This window comes from Nyctibius grandis, chromosome 3 (assembly GCF_013368605.1).
Source record: "Nyctibius grandis isolate bNycGra1 chromosome 3, bNycGra1.pri, whole genome shotgun sequence".
Taxonomy (NCBI): domain Eukaryota; kingdom Metazoa; phylum Chordata; class Aves; order Nyctibiiformes; family Nyctibiidae; genus Nyctibius; species Nyctibius grandis.
The window spans coordinates 85271360-85288865 of NC_090660.1; the positions used below are offsets into that span (position 1 = coordinate 85271360).

At 42.7% G+C, this 17506-nt stretch overlaps 2 protein-coding genes across 8 annotated transcripts in view; both read left to right on the forward strand.

The window, feature by feature from the left end:
- The window catches only part of ATAD2 (ATPase family AAA domain containing 2), a 39167-nt gene extending 36978 nt beyond the window's left edge, over positions 1-2189 (forward strand). The window contains 1 exon segment of the mRNA XM_068397206.1: positions 937-2189. Coding sequence (XP_068253307.1) covers positions 937-978 — 42 coding nt within the window. The 3' untranslated portion in view covers positions 979-2189.
- A 1246-nt stretch (positions 2190-3435) lies between these two features.
- The window catches only part of ZHX1 (zinc fingers and homeoboxes 1), a 28765-nt gene continuing 14694 nt past the window's right edge, over positions 3436-17506 (forward strand). For 4 of the 7 annotated variants that reach the window (XM_068395706.1, XM_068395711.1, XM_068395713.1 and 1 more), the window contains exons 1-2: positions 3436-3718; positions 4624-4734. The gene's annotated coding sequence lies outside the window, so the exon portion shown is untranslated. The remainder of the gene's footprint in view (positions 3719-4623; positions 4735-17506) is intronic. The other 3 variants (XM_068395709.1, XM_068395710.1, XM_068395708.1) reach the window with 2 other exon arrangements.

Sequence of the window (17506 nt, forward strand, 5' to 3'; positions counted from 1 at the left end):
GATCTCTTTGTGTAAGGGAGGATTTCTGAGTTGTTGGAACTCAGCAGAAATTTTCGAGAGGCACCCATGGTCCCAGTCAGGTATTCCCGGTATCGAGTCAATTTAGATAGGCTGCATATTCAGTCTTCAGATTCACCATCTGTGAATCCAGTTGTCTTTGAGATGCTTGTGCCCGAGAATAGATAAAATTCTTTATGCCTCCCAGTCTGCCTTAAAAAAAAGGAAGCCTCTTCTATTCAGCCCTGGTCGTCTGGATCTCTTCTTCCACATCTGATGGAGAGTTAGAATGGACTCTCCGTTCTGATTGTGCGACAGTGAGGATTATTTGGAATCAGGGAGGCCATTCCTGAAAAATGCGCCCTTCTCTCATCCAGTATAATACTGTGGTTTAGCATGAGAAGGGTTTATTGCTGTTATAATCTCAGGGCTTGTGAACTTGTGTGACTTAACTTTTAATGCTTAAATTAAAAGGGACTTGATTTCTTTGTTTTCTACTTCTACATTTAGCTTTAACAAAAAAAAAATTCCTATTCAGAGGGCCTGTGCAAGTCAGTCAGGAGCAGGCTCTACTGTACTAAGAGACAGACCTTAACAAGTAATTATTCAGAGTGCAGAAAATAACATTTCCAGGTTTTAGTTGTGGCTTCTCAGGAACTGTCTCCTCTTTCTACCTGTTGAAACCACTGTTGATGCAGATCCGTAGTCTCTTGACACAGATCCATACAGTTTCTCTAGACTGCTCTCTATTTTGGATGCATAAGGATGCGTTTGAAGCTAGTGGGTATAGAAAGACTGTGATGGTGGTAGCACATGTATTTGCTAAATATTACTAATAATTGTATGTATGTACAGATTCTTTCTTCTTTTATGAAGAAGGAAACAGGGTTCTTAAGCTTTTATTCATGCTGACTGATAGTTTGTCTTTTTTCTTACTAGGAAATGAGGAAAAAAATTGCAGCCTTTGGTTATATGCAGTGATACTTGATTTCAGCATCCTTCTGCCCTGTAATGTTTCCTTATCATTGAATGCTGTTATAAAGAGAATAAAGATTACTTCTACATACATATTCATACATATATTAAACAAATATGTCTTAAAATTTATTAAGAAAGCTGAAAGTTCTTTGACTGCTTTTATTTTATATTTTCGTCCTTTATATGTGTTTTTATGTGACACACTGCTGTGATTGCCTTTGGAACACTGCAGATCTGAACACCTCCCAGATAATTTCCGTACCTCTCTTTAAAAGAAAACAATTGAAAACTTGATAAACTCCTATCATTGTTTTCCAGCTCGTGGGAATACATTTTTCTGAAGTGGTCTGTGGTGCTGTATAGTCCATTGCATATTACATAAAGGTGTTAAACCAAGTCTCATCTTGGTATATGAAAAGGAAATCCTTTAGGAGCCTCTTAATGCAGAGGTAATTTAATTACCTGATAGTACTTCAAGTGGCTTTCATAGAATTAACAACCTAAAGAAAGTATGTGGGAGAAACGCTCTTTCCACAAACGTAAGAACTTCTGTTATGGCATATTTTTGCCTGTCATAAAAAACTAACTTGAAACAAAGCAAGATCTACTACTGTAACTTTCTGAGGTGAAGTTTAGTCTTGCTTGTCATAATGACAATCTTCTTGATACTGAGGAATAGCATTTTAATATAAATTGTTAGTTGCAGGTCAAGTGGCTTGTAGTTGACTTAAATTGTAAATAGTTTTCTAATTACCTGGAGAGAATTGTATCTGTTTATTACATAAAAGTGAATATATTGTTGGTGATAAATATATTTAAGTAAAAGCAAAGCAATAGCCTGTTTTGAAGAGGTATGCCTCTTCAAACCAGCGAGAAAATTTCTGTCAGTTAATTTGATAAGAGTTATTTTTTTAAAAAATTGATAAGAAGATAGGCAAAGTTTAATTTTATGAGAATAAAATTTTATATCTGTTGCGATAAAATACGTGGCACGATACATTGCTGTTATGTCACCTCATGTACACAACGTCTGGTGATACTGAATGCCTAACTGTGCAATCCCTTTGTGTCCGTTGGGTTTCTTCCATATGTTTTAGTTTTCTTCTTTTTTTGTTTCTTTCTAGTGTGTTTGTCCAAACATTTGTGTACTATGCAGAATTTTTTCTTCTATCTGTATTGCTTGGATGGGTATTAATAAAAAATTAATCACCTTTTTGGGGGGGTTTTGTCTGCTCTATTTTAATAACAGAATGATTTTGATCATTAACAACCTTACACTTAAAAACCAGCATGAGTCTTAAGACTTGAAAATAAGAACTGTCTGTGAGCAGCTTACCCCACTCTTGGTGTATTGGTTATACAGCAAAGGCAAGCACTGGAGGAAGAAAAATTATATTGAAAATTTACGTTTTAATGTATTGTATTACACTGCAAATGTAATAACGGATTTAACATCATTTTTCCTTAACTTGATCTCCACCTTGGCTGCTGTCACCGATTTTCGATGGGACTTGGGGGGTGGTTTGCTGACTGCATTCCCCAGGGTAACTGAAAAACTGACCAGCAGGAGTGACAGTGTGGAAGTGAAGGATCAAAACTTTTGCTCCTCAAGCTTTGATCAAACTCCTTCCTGTCACTAGACTGACAGGATACTGTACCTATACAGTTCTTTTAAAAAGTTGTGTTTGTAATTGTGTAAATTTTGATCTTCCATGACCACCTGCTAACAGTTAACTCCCAGTGGTTCCCACAAGCCACATCTTTACTTTCTCAGGAAAACAATCATATGTTACTGTCTGAACCAAAATGGCAAATAGTGATGAAAGAAATAGCATGTAGAAATGCAACATTTTTGAGAAGCATGCAGTGGGAGTTAAAACTAAATACTGACCGAAATATCTAGGTATGCACTGAAGGAAGAGGTCCTCTTTCTCCAAGTTCTGTAACTAAACAAAAAGAAGGGTGTTTATGGGTTTTTTTCCCCTCAGAGCCGTTACTTCTGGGCTCACTCGCCCCTGGTTTGGGGCTCTGGACCCTGCACCAACGTCCTTCCTCAGCGGCACGTCAGGGCGCCTGAGGGAGACTCGGGGCAGACGCCGGAGAAAAACCCTTCACGGTGCTGGAGACGACGCTGCCCTTGAAACCCGTCTGGGTGCGCGGCCGGGGGATCTCGCGCGGAGCCGAAGTTTGTCGGCGGAGGAGCGGGCTGTGAGGGTGCCGCTGCCACCGGGGACTCCCGGCCTGTCGCCCCCGTTTCTCCCTGCCGCAGCCGCTGCGCGCCGGCACCTCGCCGGGCCGAAGGGGGAGCAGACGCCGGTGGCCCCCGGGCTGCGGCGCCAGGGCAGGCCCCCGCAGCCAGCCACCGCCTCGGCGGGGCCAGGCCGCCCTCCGGCTGGTGTCCGCCGCCTGACGGGCGGGGCGGCGGCGGAGCGGCTCCGCCCCCGCTCCCTGCCAGGGAGGCTGAGGCACCGGCCGCGGCTGCCCGGCCTGCCCGCGCACCCGCCCGGGGGCAGCGAGGCGCCGGGAGGATGCGAGTGGGCGCTGCGGGCGGCGGCGAGGCGAGGGCCCGGGCGGCCGGTGGCATTGGGAGTGCCCGGCTCACCCGCCGTCCCCCGCCCCAAAAGAAGTGCAGTAGTTTGTGAAACGCAAGATGGCGGCGCGGCTGTGAGCGAAAGCGGCAGGCGGGCAGGCAGGCGGGCGGCGCGGGCGCGGGCTGAGGGGCGAGGCGGAGCGGCGCCAGCAGGTAGGGGCTCGCGTCTCCCGCCGCCTCAGGCGCGGGTGGAGAGGGGGCTCTCGCCGCCGACCCCCCCCCCGGGGAGGCGTGCCCCCCGCACGCCCCCGCTTCCCCCCTGGGGAGCGGACCAGGTGCTCTCCTAGCGGGGACGAGGCAGCGCCAGCGCGCCTGCCGCCCCGCGCCTCCCCGGGGCAAGGGCGGCTCCTGGCCCACGGGGGCGGGCGGGCCAAGCCGGGCCCGGCGGGGGCTGCCGCCCTCTTGCCGCCCGCGGGGTGGGCGCGGTGGGGCGGCCGCGCCCACCCCGCCTCCCTATTGTCTGGCGGCGGCAGGCGAGCGGCTGGCGCTGTCCCCGCGGCCGGGGGCCATCGCGTGCCGGGGGCGGCGGGCTCCGGGCTGCCGGGGGGAGCCTGGGCGGGGCGAGAACTGGGGCGTAACTTCGAAGCGCAGTGCTGCGTGCTCGCCCTCCGGCCCGGCCCGCGGGGCGGTGAGACCCCCTTCGAGTCCGAGGACGATATCCTCTCCCTGTTATTCCCTTCTCCGCCCTGTGGCGGCCGTGGAGCCGGGAGCCCGTGCGTGGCTTTGCTCACCACGGGGCAGGGAAAGATTCGGCTGAGTCGTCAGTCGGAGAGTCAAGAAGTTCAATCCCGGTGCGCCCGGAGGAGCTGGCGAGTTCCAGCCCGGCGTCACCGGGCTGCGCGCACCCGCGCCGGGGCTGACGGGCGGACTGACGGCAGCCAACGAGCCATGAAGTTCTGGCTCCAGAGTTGTCTCGCATCCCGTGGCGTTGCAGAGCGGGGGCGAGCGTGGAGGAACAGCGCGGTGTATGCGCAGGCAAAGTTGGGGAAGATGTCTGGTTTGCTCTTCTGGGGGTGTCTGGGTTTTGGGGTGCGTTCTGACGCTCGGCTCTCCCCTAGATCAGGATGTGCAGCAGTGGAGATAGACACTGACTTCGATAAGCCACGTAATGGAGGCAGTTCTGGATCTCTGAAAGGGCTCAGAGTATCTGCATTAGTGAACGTTATCTGGTAGGTACTTGTGCTTTATATCTGAGCTGCTTGGACTTTCTGGGAGGTCAGACAGTTTAACGGAAGGATGGAGAAGTTTGCTTTGCACAAAGTGTCATGTAAAACAGTGAAGGCTGAGACGCCTCTTGGTCTGCGCGCTGGAATAGGTGCCGCTTATTTTTAAAATAGAGATGTACAGAAAGCATATTGGGCATGTCAAAGTGCATATAAACACTGTATAAATAAAAAGTTTTGATACAAAACGTGTTATGTGAAAACAAATATTTCATTAAACGTAGGAATGAGAGAGGAATTTTAAAAGCTGTGCTGTGGGTTTTGACCAGCAGTCTGGTTTTTGTTTGGTTTTGCTTAGAAGGATTTAATGCAGAAAAAAAAAGCTTTTGAGACCTTACAGAAACCCTGTGTAAAACGACCTGCGCGACGCAAACTATAGGAGCGCCCTGAATTACGGCCTCTCTGAGCGAGCACGCATCATTTAGAAAACCCTTTTGTTACTGCCTTTAAACATTGCCAGCAGGGCAGTCTATTTCACTTGTGTTGTTGAATGGATTCCTCTGAGCTGGTTAGAAGTAGATGCATTTTTTTATAACTGAAATTATTTGCTTTTAACTTCAGGCTAGTGGTTCTTTTATCTTTGCTAGACTGAAAAGTCCTCTGCTATCACATTTGGATAACATGCGTTTATACTATGATTGTCCCCAAACTTGTCTTTATAATACAAACATAGCAGTTTGAGGTAGAGCTTTTCTTTGTGAGGCGTACTTTTCTACTCTCTTAATGTTTCTTATGACTCTCTTCTGGATTATTTCCTCTCTTGCAACACCCTTGATGACCTGTGTGTGCTTTAGCTGGATCCAGTGTCCTGGTGTCTAGCCTTAATTGCTGCTGTTTATCACTGTTGGTTATTATTGGAATAGACAATATTTATCACTGCATACCAATGTATTGTTGGAGACTGGTTACAGCTGTGTATTGAACAGTTCTGCCTTTTGTAGATTTCTCAGTACTGAAGAATTTCTATTAAATAATGGACTTTGTACTATTGTTAGGATTCCTTTTGTTCCTAATGTTCCGAAAAGACTGTTTCTTGTGTCTTATGCTTCACTGAGCAGTCTGTAGCATTTCACTTAAGCTATTGCGATCCCTGAGCTTTCCCCCCGTTTCTCCACCATTTGTTTATATGTAGTCTGAGGGAAAGGATTAAATTTTGGTTAACTTTTTCATGTAGTTAAACATTTGTGACCGTTTTGTTTGGATGTGACTTGAGAAGAGTCTTACTTAAAAAATATCATGTATCCTTTAAAGTCAGATTCTTTCCTCAAGTTTGAGTTCAGGTTTTTTTCCAGCTTTATGAAACCAGAACTTTTAAAGCATCAAGTACTTACAAACTGGGTTTTATTCTGTTTGCACATAATAAATATAACCAAGGCGCAATAACTTGTAGCTAAGCTATGGCTAATCTTTATTTTGGTGGTCTGGTTCTCTTTGCCTGTCAAGCTGAGGTCTAGTCAAGAATTCCACGGTGTCAAATTCAGCATTTTTATGTTTTCTAATTTTTAGAAATCCAGAGCCTGTTGCAAAATTGACAGTATGATCTTTTCAGTGTCTGTTTATTAAATTAAAGTCCTGTATGATAACACTTTTGGGGTCATGGAGTAGGGGAAGGTTTTGAACGTTTTTAGCTGAGTGCATGAACGTGCTGTTCTCTTCTGTGTATTAATGGTCAATATTCCCTCTCCTTGCGCTTTAGGTGCGGGGTCATTGATCCTTAAATGTCCAAGATGCTTTGCCTCTGAGTTGTCAGTGACTTGTAAACAAGTGATGCAATTTCAATATAGTACTGTTCCCCCTTTTTGTTTTGTTTACTTAGTATTTCCTAAATAAGCAGCAATACTGATCATAGTGTTCTAGTCATGTATCTTCCCATGACGTGTCAGTAGCATCACCTTTGTTGAATATATACCCCAAAGTATACAATTTTCTGTTGTTAAAGTTCCTAATATTGTCAAATGAGGCATTAAAGCAGCTTCTTTCTTCAAGCTGTTAAAGGGATGTGATTAGTTATGTTTTCTGCATCACCATCATCATCATTATTATTTATTATTAATTCCTATTTATTGTCTTCTCTCTTTTTTCCTCTCTTTTTAAATTTTTTTGTGTCTAGTTCAGGATCTTCCCAAATATTCAAACCACTTTGCTGCATAAACAGTTGTTTCTTTTTCTGTGGAGGTGGAAGTCACCAAAAACAATACATTTCCTTATCCTGCACCAGCCAGATGGCATTTCGTAATTCAGTGCCTTGCATTGCTTCAACCGATGGTTCATTTCCAGTTCTGTCGTCTTTCTGTCAAGGAACTGGAAGGAACTTCAGAAGGTCCACTCAAGTCTCTTCCATATCCTTTGGAGTTCAGTGAACTGTGACATATTTCATGAAACAGTATCTCTGCTACCAGTGGTTCCTTTCTAACCAGCTGCAGAAATCAGCCCAAATTGAGAAGTCTGCTGTTGTCACTTGTGGGAAGATGTGTACCACTCTTTTGTCCTTAAGAGCTTTGAGATCATAGTAAATGTTAAAGTTCAATAGAATTCAATGAAAGAGAGTATGATCTAAAGGGGCAAGAACTGGAATGTAAGGTACATTTATTATACCGTTAAAATTACAAAAAGAGCAGTATCATGTTAAAGCACAGAAGCTAGGAAAATTACTGATGACTAAAAGAGGGACGGATGTGGCTTGGTGGCAGAACCTTTAGGAAAAACAGTAAAGAACTTTGAATGTGCTACTTTTTGCACTCCTTAAATGGCATTGAAGATAGTAAAGAACTTAATGTTGTAAACATCCTTCAGCAGCATGACCTCTGCATGTACCTAACAGGTGTAAAGGAGTTCAATATATTCTACTTCCATAGAACAGCCTTCAAATTGTGTTTGGAGCCATTTAATAAAGTGAGTTTGGTGTTTCAGGTTCACTCTGTGCAACTTGGCCTTCCCCAGTGGCTTTTTGCAATCTGCTGCTCACCTTCCTTATCTATTGGTCTTACTAGGAGTTGAAGGGATTTAACATGCTGCCAGGGGACCCACAATTTGAAGCCGTTGCTCGAGCAAGCCTTGAAGGCTGGCAGTTTTGTTTGAACAGTGGGCAGACAGAACTGTGTAATGAGGCATGCATAATGCCAGCCCTCGCTGTTTGGCAAAGCCAGCGTCGTTCTGTGAGTGCCAGATTCACCCCACCAGACAGAAAGGACGGAAAATGAGCTTTTGAACTTTCTAATGGTTATGGTAAAAGTTCCACATGTTCAGCACTCTGAATCTTCAAAGTATCTTACGAACCACATATATTGTGTGGGAAATAGCTGTTAGCTTACAATGAATACTGTGAATTAGGCAATCGTTTTGTATAGATTTTAAGGCTTGAATCCTTGTTTATACATTAGGGGTGTGATTATTTTAACATTATCTTACCTTACAATAGTGCTAAGGACTTCATAGATGGAAATCCATGTTTGTATAGTCTGAGGCAATCTTGGTAGAGGTCTCTGGGCTTGGTTTTCCTAAAACTTGAGGTGTATTAGCCTAAACAAAACATGGTACTAACGTGATTGCCTTCGTTCCTGTGTTATAATGGAAAGACATGCTTCGTCTGTCAAAATGCTGTTGATTTTAGAACTCTCCTACTGGCTCTGTGCATGGGTATAAGGGTTTTGGTAGTGAGGTCAAAATGAGATCTAGAAATGTTGTATGTCCTAAAAAGAGTAAAGGGGACACAATGGGGAAGGAGTCAGGAAAGAACAATTATTACTACCTGGTCTGTAGAAGACTGGTAGTTAAACCTTAGTTACAGCTGCATCCTTCTTGAGAAAGTCCAGATTCCTAGTTAATCTTTAGAATACTTTCAAAGTAGAAAAATACTGCCTTTTTATACGTAGGTCAGCTGCCTTCGGCAACAGCAGTTGGAGCTGAGGGTGCTCTGCAAATCAGAGCTGTATCAGGAGTAGGTAGGCACTTGGCAGCAGTTGCCAAGTGAGCTAGATGGGGCAAGTGTGAAGACTCAGGGGTTTCTCTTTCTCAGTAGGATTCTCAGCAAGGTGAAACACATTTGTAGCTTTGGTGGAATTTTGGGAGCATTCAGCACTGCACAATGTCCAGCCTTGTTTGCAGTGTTGAATGCTTACGTCCTCCAAACTTCTCAGTGGGGATCTGGACTGACAGAAGGTTCTGGAGTGTCACGTGAGTTCAAGATTTTTGTGCAAGGGTTGGTGCAAGGAAAGGTGCCTGTATAGGATCCCTGCTGGCATTGTAGGTATCTGTTTACATATGACACAAACCCACACAACTTTACTCCTTGTATCTCATGAGTGTTTTTCAAATTTGACTTCTTAATATGTTTTACTTAAATTTGTTGGAGGAATTTGTGGGTGAGTAGAGAACTAATGTTTTTATTTCATTAAAAGCAATAATTTAAGATGGAGACTTTTTTTTTTTTGTGAGATGTTTACAGCTTTGGGTTTTTATCTTACAGTCCACAAACATTCATTTTAAATCTGATTCTTGACAAGTAGCTTTTTTTTTTTTAATTGTCTAGTTCTTGTGTTCCTCTGGGGGGGGAAATAAGGCCTTGTTAGTATCAGCTGTTTGTTTCTTTTGGGGAAAGGAGGGAAGAGGTAAGAAGGAGAGTAATACTGAAGTAAAGTAAGTCGACTTTTTCCACACATAGTAAAGAAATAGTCCCATGCACATATCCTTAGAAATTTCTGTATTAATCATTGTATATAATGGTCAGAGAGGGAGAAGTTTTACATTACTGAATACGCTGAAATTTTACTTCAGAATCCTTTGCTTTGAAAGCTTTCCAGTATACTAATATTTGCGTGGATAATGATAATGCGAACACCATTCCCTGTGGTCGCACGTGCTTAGTGACAAAGGGCAGCAATTCTTTCACTGCAGTTCAGGCCAGATGCATACAGGCATGAGCTAGTTCTGAGGGCAGAATTTGCGGATACATGCTCCTTTAGATGAGTGAATATCCTGTTTCTGGATGTAATCCTCATGAAATTACTATCTGTGAATTACTGAACAGGAGCCCTCTTCCTTACCAGGCAACGTTTTAAGTTCGGATGCAGCAGAGAGCTGACTCAAGAGGGAGACAGGCTGAGGGTGAGAGCTTGCTGGAGGGTTGGGACTGAAGATTGCTTTGCACCAGAGCAGCTTCTCTGCACTAGTTTGTGTGGAAAGATTCAGTCACTTCCACCCAAAGCAATGAAATAAAAAGCTCAGTCAGCCATTTCATCTTGAGATACCCCGCCCTCCAAAACAAATATCAAAAAGAAAATGTAGGTTTTGGCCCATGCATATCCCAGTAATTTCCACCGATGAAGCTGATGCTTGTAATTGGGATCTAGACAGGCCATGTTTTGCAAAATACAAGTATCTTTTTTAATTTCAGTAGAGGAAGTTACAAGATTTATATAGTCCCTTTGATATTTGATTTAACCCAATAACTGCTTGGGAAGGAAAGAGTCTGTTTAGTTTACCTTTGTTCTAGATTCAGTTTTAATATCTGATGTTTAAATGAAGGAGGGTTGATCTTTATTCTTAATGATTCATACTGCCTCAAAGCGCAGTGGTTTTTAGTTGTGTGCTGCCTTTCCCACTGGGGGATGCAAACAAAAGAACAATAATTTCAGGCTCCTCCTTCAGTTTCCAAGAGAACCTTAGCTGCTCAGGGATAGCTTTGAATTTTAAAAGCATTTTTCTTCCAAATTATGTATCGATTGCACACAAAATAGCAATGCTGTAATATGCAATTTAAAATAAATGCATGATGGTGCTCATTTGCTTTTAATTTTTCAGCAGAAAAACAAGAAGTGGATTCTGTTCCCATAAACCAGTCTTGCAAAATCCTTACAAACATTTATTAGTCTAGACACAAAATATTCTCACCCGGCCTCAGCTTGACGATGGCAAGAAAAAAAAAAAGCACGCTAATATTGTACTTGGCTGTCAAAAAAGGGAGAGGAAAAAAAGAGGCAGCTTGCCCCAGGCTAGTGAACCAGTAACATTTTGCTGGGGCTGCCTACGACAACAGATGCATATTATTCCCATGGGGTTTCCAGCCCTGCCTATTCTCTTATGCTAAACTTGGACACTCTCATAAAAATTCTCTTTTGAGTACCACACCCCAGTCATATCCTGGGCTCTTCTAATTTGGTTGATTTAATAATGACACTAGACATGTTCGTCTTGCCTCTCCTTACCAATCTTTGTATTCCTCTATCTCCCCCCAGATATCATTTAACTAATGCATTAATTCAAAACCAATCCTAATATATGGGAACTGAAATAACTTATCGAAATCAAAATGGTTTAAAATAGGTGATTTAATCACAGTTTAAATCTGCATGTAGGGGACCTTGCTTTAAATTATTTTTTTCTAATCCTGATTTGCATTTGTGCTTTTGATAACTTTCATAAATGGCGAGTGATTCTCATTGTTTGATAATCGTGGTAGTTTGCAGAGTTTTGTCTTGTAAAGGGATAAATTATATCGGGGAGTGCTTATTTTATCAGTCCTTTATCTCAACGTACACTCAGAGTAGTAATTTTTACTTTTTGTCATTTTCTTAGAAAATAGTGAATTGGGCATATTTTGTTTTTCGGATAATGATTAGTTCCTGTTATTCCCAATTTATGTCAAACTGCATTTGGTTGGAAATTAAAATTTAATTAAGAATTCCCCTAAACAACATAACACGTCTGTATTATTAATCAAACTACTGTAAATATATAGCATACCTAAGAATACATTTATTCAAGCATGACTGTATTTTTTTTAAACCTACAGACTTTTGAGACAAAAAATACTTTTTTATACTTACTAGATTAAATTTATTGTTTCCATGATGACATATCCATGTCTGTTAAGATTTTAGCCCTGGCAGAGCTCATGCTCAAACCTGAATTGGAGATGTTGCATAGAAAACAACCTGTCCTGCTTTTTCAACTTTGAGGCAGGACACTTCTGTCATTCAGAAAATAATTCATATCTTCACTCAGTGCAGATGGCTAGAAAGTGAATGTCTGTCTGTAAGGTTAGTCATTGACTGCCACTAATGCAGTGTTTTCACTAACAATTTCCAACTTGGTTAACGAAGACAACTTGCTTCTAAAAAAAAAAAAGTCTTACCAACTGAAACTATCCATTTTAATACTGATTTTTTTTGTTTCTCAGTGCTTTTATCCCATTAGTAAAAACTAATCTGTTTACAGTTAGAACAGTACTTCAGGCAGTCATCACTGCTCTTAATGAGGATGACTGGTTTAAGGTTGGTAAATTAGATAGGTGTTACTCCTATGAGGGAATGTGTTCAGTGTGTTCTTGAAACATTAATGTAAATTAACAAAGTGTTTCTGACTAAAACTGATTTTTATTTTCGTACTCTAAATAATAGGAGGTTTAAGCATAATACTGATTCTTCTCTCCTTCCCCCCGACTCTGGTGCTATCCAGTTTTGTGCTGTGCAATTTGTTTTTTAGGCTTTTCTTGTTTTTTTAGGCTCTTCTTAAATGTGTTTTGATCACGACACACAGTATTTTTGCCTATTCTCATTTAAATCAGGGAGAGTATGATTTGACCCTAGGCTATTTATGCAGCTTTAAGCTACCTATATATTTTAAAACAAAACTAATCCGTTTTTTTGATGGTAAGAAAGCAGCCCCATAGCTATTAATTTTAAGCACAGTGTTTTAGTTAACTACATGCTTTCCACTTAAATCCTGTTGTTCTAATTTTCTGCCATTATAGTAGTACGCAAGAGACAAAAAGTGAAACTGGGTAGTCTGTTTTCGGTAATCCTCTCTATTACTTCCCTGCCAGGACTGAACATGGGAGGTTTGTGTTTCTCCTGCAAGAGCTGCTCACATGACAGGCAGCTCCAGCAGAACAGGGCAAAAGGTGCAGCCTCCTGCTTGCCTCGGCCAGTGGCTCCCGAACAGGGGGTTGTCCTCTGGAGCAGGGCTCTGAGCAGTTAGGAGAGGGGTCACGTGTCCAGTGGAAAGTAAGTCATGGAGGTGAAGTTCACAGTCAAAGTGTGGGGCGTCAGCCTGGATAACAGGGGAGCAGGGAACCAGTGTGGTGAAACTTGATGATTCTTGCTGGGTTACTTTGCTGCTGCATTAAAGGCCTTCATTTAGGTGAGCCGGATGCAGTGTGGGACAGCATCAGGCTATTGCTGGGCTCCTAGCCTGACAGCGCTTGTGAAGTAGAACATGTTAAACATGGTAACTACAAACCTCCTGCTCCCTGTGCCATGGGCTGATACGCTTGTTCCGGTCTGCTGACTCTTTAAGACCCTTCATTAATTACTCCGTGGTAACTCGAGTACACAGTCATCTCTCTGACTCCCACAGGTGACCGTGGTTTGAGGTTCAGCTTTTTATTCTGCATGTTATACTTGGAAGGCTCTATAGTCCCCTGTCTTTTACCTTTATTGTTACTGGACTGATTGACAGTAAACAATGTTTTATCCTCTCTGTGAATGTATGATGGCACGGGGGGGAGAGGGGGAATCAGTCTTTGTCACACACAGAACAAGACATTATCTCCCACAGAAATCAGCGGGAGCATCTAAGTAGTACAGTACAGTACTCAGCAGGGGAGTAGAGTCAGGTCACTGTTGCAAATAAAAAATGCTTTATTCCTTTTTGCAAAGGTTAACTTGGTACACAGTGGTATTTTACTAGATAGTTGAGACCTACAGACAGTGTTTATGCAGGCAGCTTGGGCTGCCCTCCTTCCTTTTTGTTATAAGCTGAAACATCCCAAAATCCTGGCAAGAAAAATTAGAGTAGAAGGGATTTCTGGAAATTAGAGTAGAAGGGATTTCTGGAAATCATCTAGTCCAGCTTCCTGCTCAAAGCGAAATTAACTGTGAAGATAGATAGTGTTGTTTGGGGTCTTACCAAGTTTTGAAAACTTCCAAGGGTGGAAATTCCTTAGAAGTTCCCAGCAGATCTCCACAACCTCTCCGGACAACTGGTTACAGTTCCTCTTCAGAGCTGAGATGCTGTTACTCTACCATCACCATGCCCCTAAAGTGATGTTCATCTGTAGCAGGCCAGGAGTATGTTGGTGGTGGTGTAGTGAGAGGCAGGTAAACCTGAGCTAGCTGGACAGTCTCACCCTGGTCCTGGCAGTAATTTAGTGCTGCACTGGGAATACTTGCGCTTAATGGCAGTGACCAAGTACCCTGAATATGGAGAGGGAAAGTGTTGCATTTGTGTTGTGAAAGTGCTGCTGCATGACCAGTGTTGGTTGGATCAGGAGGATAACGTTCTGAAGAACTTCTGTAAGATCAGCTGTGCTAGCAAGCATGAACACAAAATTTTTCTGCATCTTTCCAGTATGGAGGAGTCTGTCTGTACAGACTAGGTGAATTTTTGGTTTTGTCTGTCTTTAATTTATGTGATTCAGCTTACAATTGTAAAGCTGTTATGTGACACTGGAAGCATTCTGGAGCCACATTAAAAATAAACTTTTTAAATATCATCTCTGAAGTCACATTTTTTACTTCCTAAGTGGAGAAGCAAATCATGGCAAAGAAAATAAAGGACTTTTTATGCGCTCTGCACTCCTTGACCTTCTCACAAAGTGGTATCAGACCTAAGAGGCTGGAGGAGGCTTTAAGGAGGGCATGGGAAGCAGGTGGGTCTGGAGCATGCAGAAGAGGTTCTGAGGAAGCACGTGTGAGCAAAAGTCCGCGGTGACCTAAGTGGTAGAGGAGGCTCTAAAGAGTAGTTGCAGCCTTGATAATGTGCCTTGAAGCCTTCACCTTGACCTGTGCTAACCTAGGTCCATGCAAGAGACTGTAATTTTTGCTTTTCAAGTGACACTCCAAGTCCTTGCTTTTTCCTCATTCATGAAGCAGTGGCTCATGCAAACACTGGATTTATATGTTTATTTCAAGTATTTGGGGATCCTTTACAAGTTACTTAAATTATGGGTCTGTATCCTGGTGTATGCAAGTCTGCGTGTACATGTGGAGCGTGCAGCAGTGCGTATTAGTGTCACCTGGTGAGTCCATTGTAAGTCCTTGTTTTCAGTTTCTTATGATCGTTGAAATGAGAATTTCTCACACATTGTTTCTGTTTGGAGGCTGTTTTGTTCTCTGTTCATTGAGTTTTGGGGGAACACTCGGCTGGTTTAAGAGCAAAATTAACAGAGTGAGGAGGGAAGCAAGGAGGGGAAGAGAGGCAATCAGTGTAAGAGCTGTATTATCTTTCTTTTTCTGAACAGCTCTGTGCCTCAGGGATTTGACACAGGAACTTGACATTTGGCAAGGATCTAGCCCTGAGGTCTGAGAAACTCATTCCGCTGTTTAAAAACATAAAATAAAATTGGCAGAATTATGAGTCATAATGTATCGCCACCTTTTTGTATCCAAAGTAAGTTGCAGGATGTTTTGTTACCTGCTCTTGATCGTGCTTTTATGCCTGTCATGCACACTTGGAGACTGCTTTAAACCACCTGTATTAAATGGATTCTCCTTCTCCGTCTATCTAGGTTATTGTATTGGCGTGCATCATTGTCCTTAAGCTGCTGCTGCTGCTTCTTGTGCTCCTGCAAATGCCACTGGCCTAGCAGGAGGTATAAAAGCCTTGGGTAAACCCTGGGATGTAGTCCCAGTTGTTTAAGGGTAGAGAGCTCCCAACACTGTTAATTGCTGTTGAGAAGATATCATTTTGCTACGGTGACAAGCAAATATTAATGAAAGCAGAGAGCAGCCAATTTGAAATGTGGTTTCCAATGTGACGAGGGTGCGTACAGTTAGTTGCAATCAGTGGAGGAGGGGGAGAGGAGAGGGAGACAATCTGTGCTGAGCTGTGCCACCTTTAAAAGCGCGGGGGTTCCTGCATAGCATGAGGGATGGTTAGAGAATGAGTCGGGCTATCTAGCAAAGGAGACCATCTGTAGGACTGCTGCTTTGGTCTCTGAAGAAGCTGAAAGGTGTCTGGGGACACAAACTCCGGGAAGTGAAAGGAAGGTCTTGTACTTCCAGCACTAGACTAGGGCCTGGGAAAATGAAGGTCTCTAGAAATTTTTCATCTGGGAAAAAAATGCAGATTCAAGTCGAAAGGAACATTTTGTGAAATCATGTCTGTGCCAGATTATTTCATTTTAAAGAAGGAAATCCCAGGAGAACAAAACCTTTTGTTTTGATGTTTTAGGAGAAACTGCTTTGATAAACAGTTTTAAAGTGAATCATTTTGTACTGTTCTATTTTTTTAAAAGCCAGTATGAAACATTTTGGGGATTGAATTAAATGTTTATTCAACCCAGAACATGTTTAAGAATCTTTTCATGTCAATAATTTATTTCTTTCCCCTTTCCTGTTTCTGTGTAACAGCACAGCAAGCAAAACAAACCAGAACTGTAACTGCAAAAAAAGTATACCTAACTGTGCTGCTATTTTGTTGGGTATGATGACATTTACTTAAGTCTGATACTCACTTTCAAGAATAACCATGCAGAGATGTCTGATGTTAAGGGTACTGAGTGCTCACAATTTGAATTGAACCTTTTAGAGGTCAAAACCCAAAGACCTGCCTATGTGAGGTTTAGCTGCCAAAGTGACCGGGTCACGTAGAAAATACATGCTTATGTGACTGAGGAGAAAGACATGAACCATATATGTTAAAGGTACTTCTTCGTCAGTGCACCCGCGATTCAGTACTTGTCACGTTTGATCAGTAGCTTCTATATGATCAAACATAAAAACTGGTTATGGCTTTGTGTCAAAAGCAGTGGCACAAGTTACTGTGATCACTGTAGAGGTACTCGCGGGATGTTTTGTAATAGAGAAAGGTAATCGAGGTCGTTTAGCGGTCATTTCTGGCCTGAAATTCTGAAGCTTACTTTGATGGAACCTGGTCGTTACCCATTGAAACTAGTGGGGATAGGAGGTAACTGAGACAGTCTAGTTGCGTGTCCTTTGGCAGGCTCCTTTTGGCCTCCGCTGGGCTTCGTGTTGGCTTCTGGGTCTGGCTTTGGCATACCCTGAAGCTGTGTGTGGGCAGGCAGTGCAGTAACTTTTGGTACGTGCCGCCCTCCTTACAAATTGCAGTGCAGCAAGGGCCCTAAGCATGCCCTTACGTAGCACATGTGAAGTCCTGCAGAAATCAGCTGGACAAGTTTTGCTCCCATGTTGAATTAGAACCAGACCTCATTTTAAAGCGGGAATCAAATATGAATATTGCAGGGTTTAGGTGGAGATTTGGCTTTATTTTGGAGTCGTAAGCAGTAATGCCCTCTGAACTTTGCAGATAACGAAGAACTGAAGAAAATGGCACTATAAAACAAAGTCCTTCACCCTTCTCACTGAGAGGCAGCACAGATCAGAGCAGGTTAGCCTATACTGAGCTCAGTGCAGAATAGTTTTTGACATGGATGCATCTACTCTGAATAAATGGTAATAGGTTAGAAGGAGGCTAAACAAAGCATCATCAATTGCATATTGCCATGGATTAATCAGATGCTATAAGGAGAAGACAAAAAAACGTTTTCTGTGTTGAGAGAGATCGTAGGCAATTTGTAATCCAGGTGATCTTAAAAGTTAGAAGCAGTTTCTATTGCCTTATCTTTTCCTGGGCCACCCTGTTCGTGCATATTCTTAAAATCACGTTACGTGGGTTTGGATTTTTTGTTGGCACGCTTTTCCTGCACGCTGGATGGAAATGTCATAAAGCAAGCAGGAAAAAATGCCTTTTCATAAAG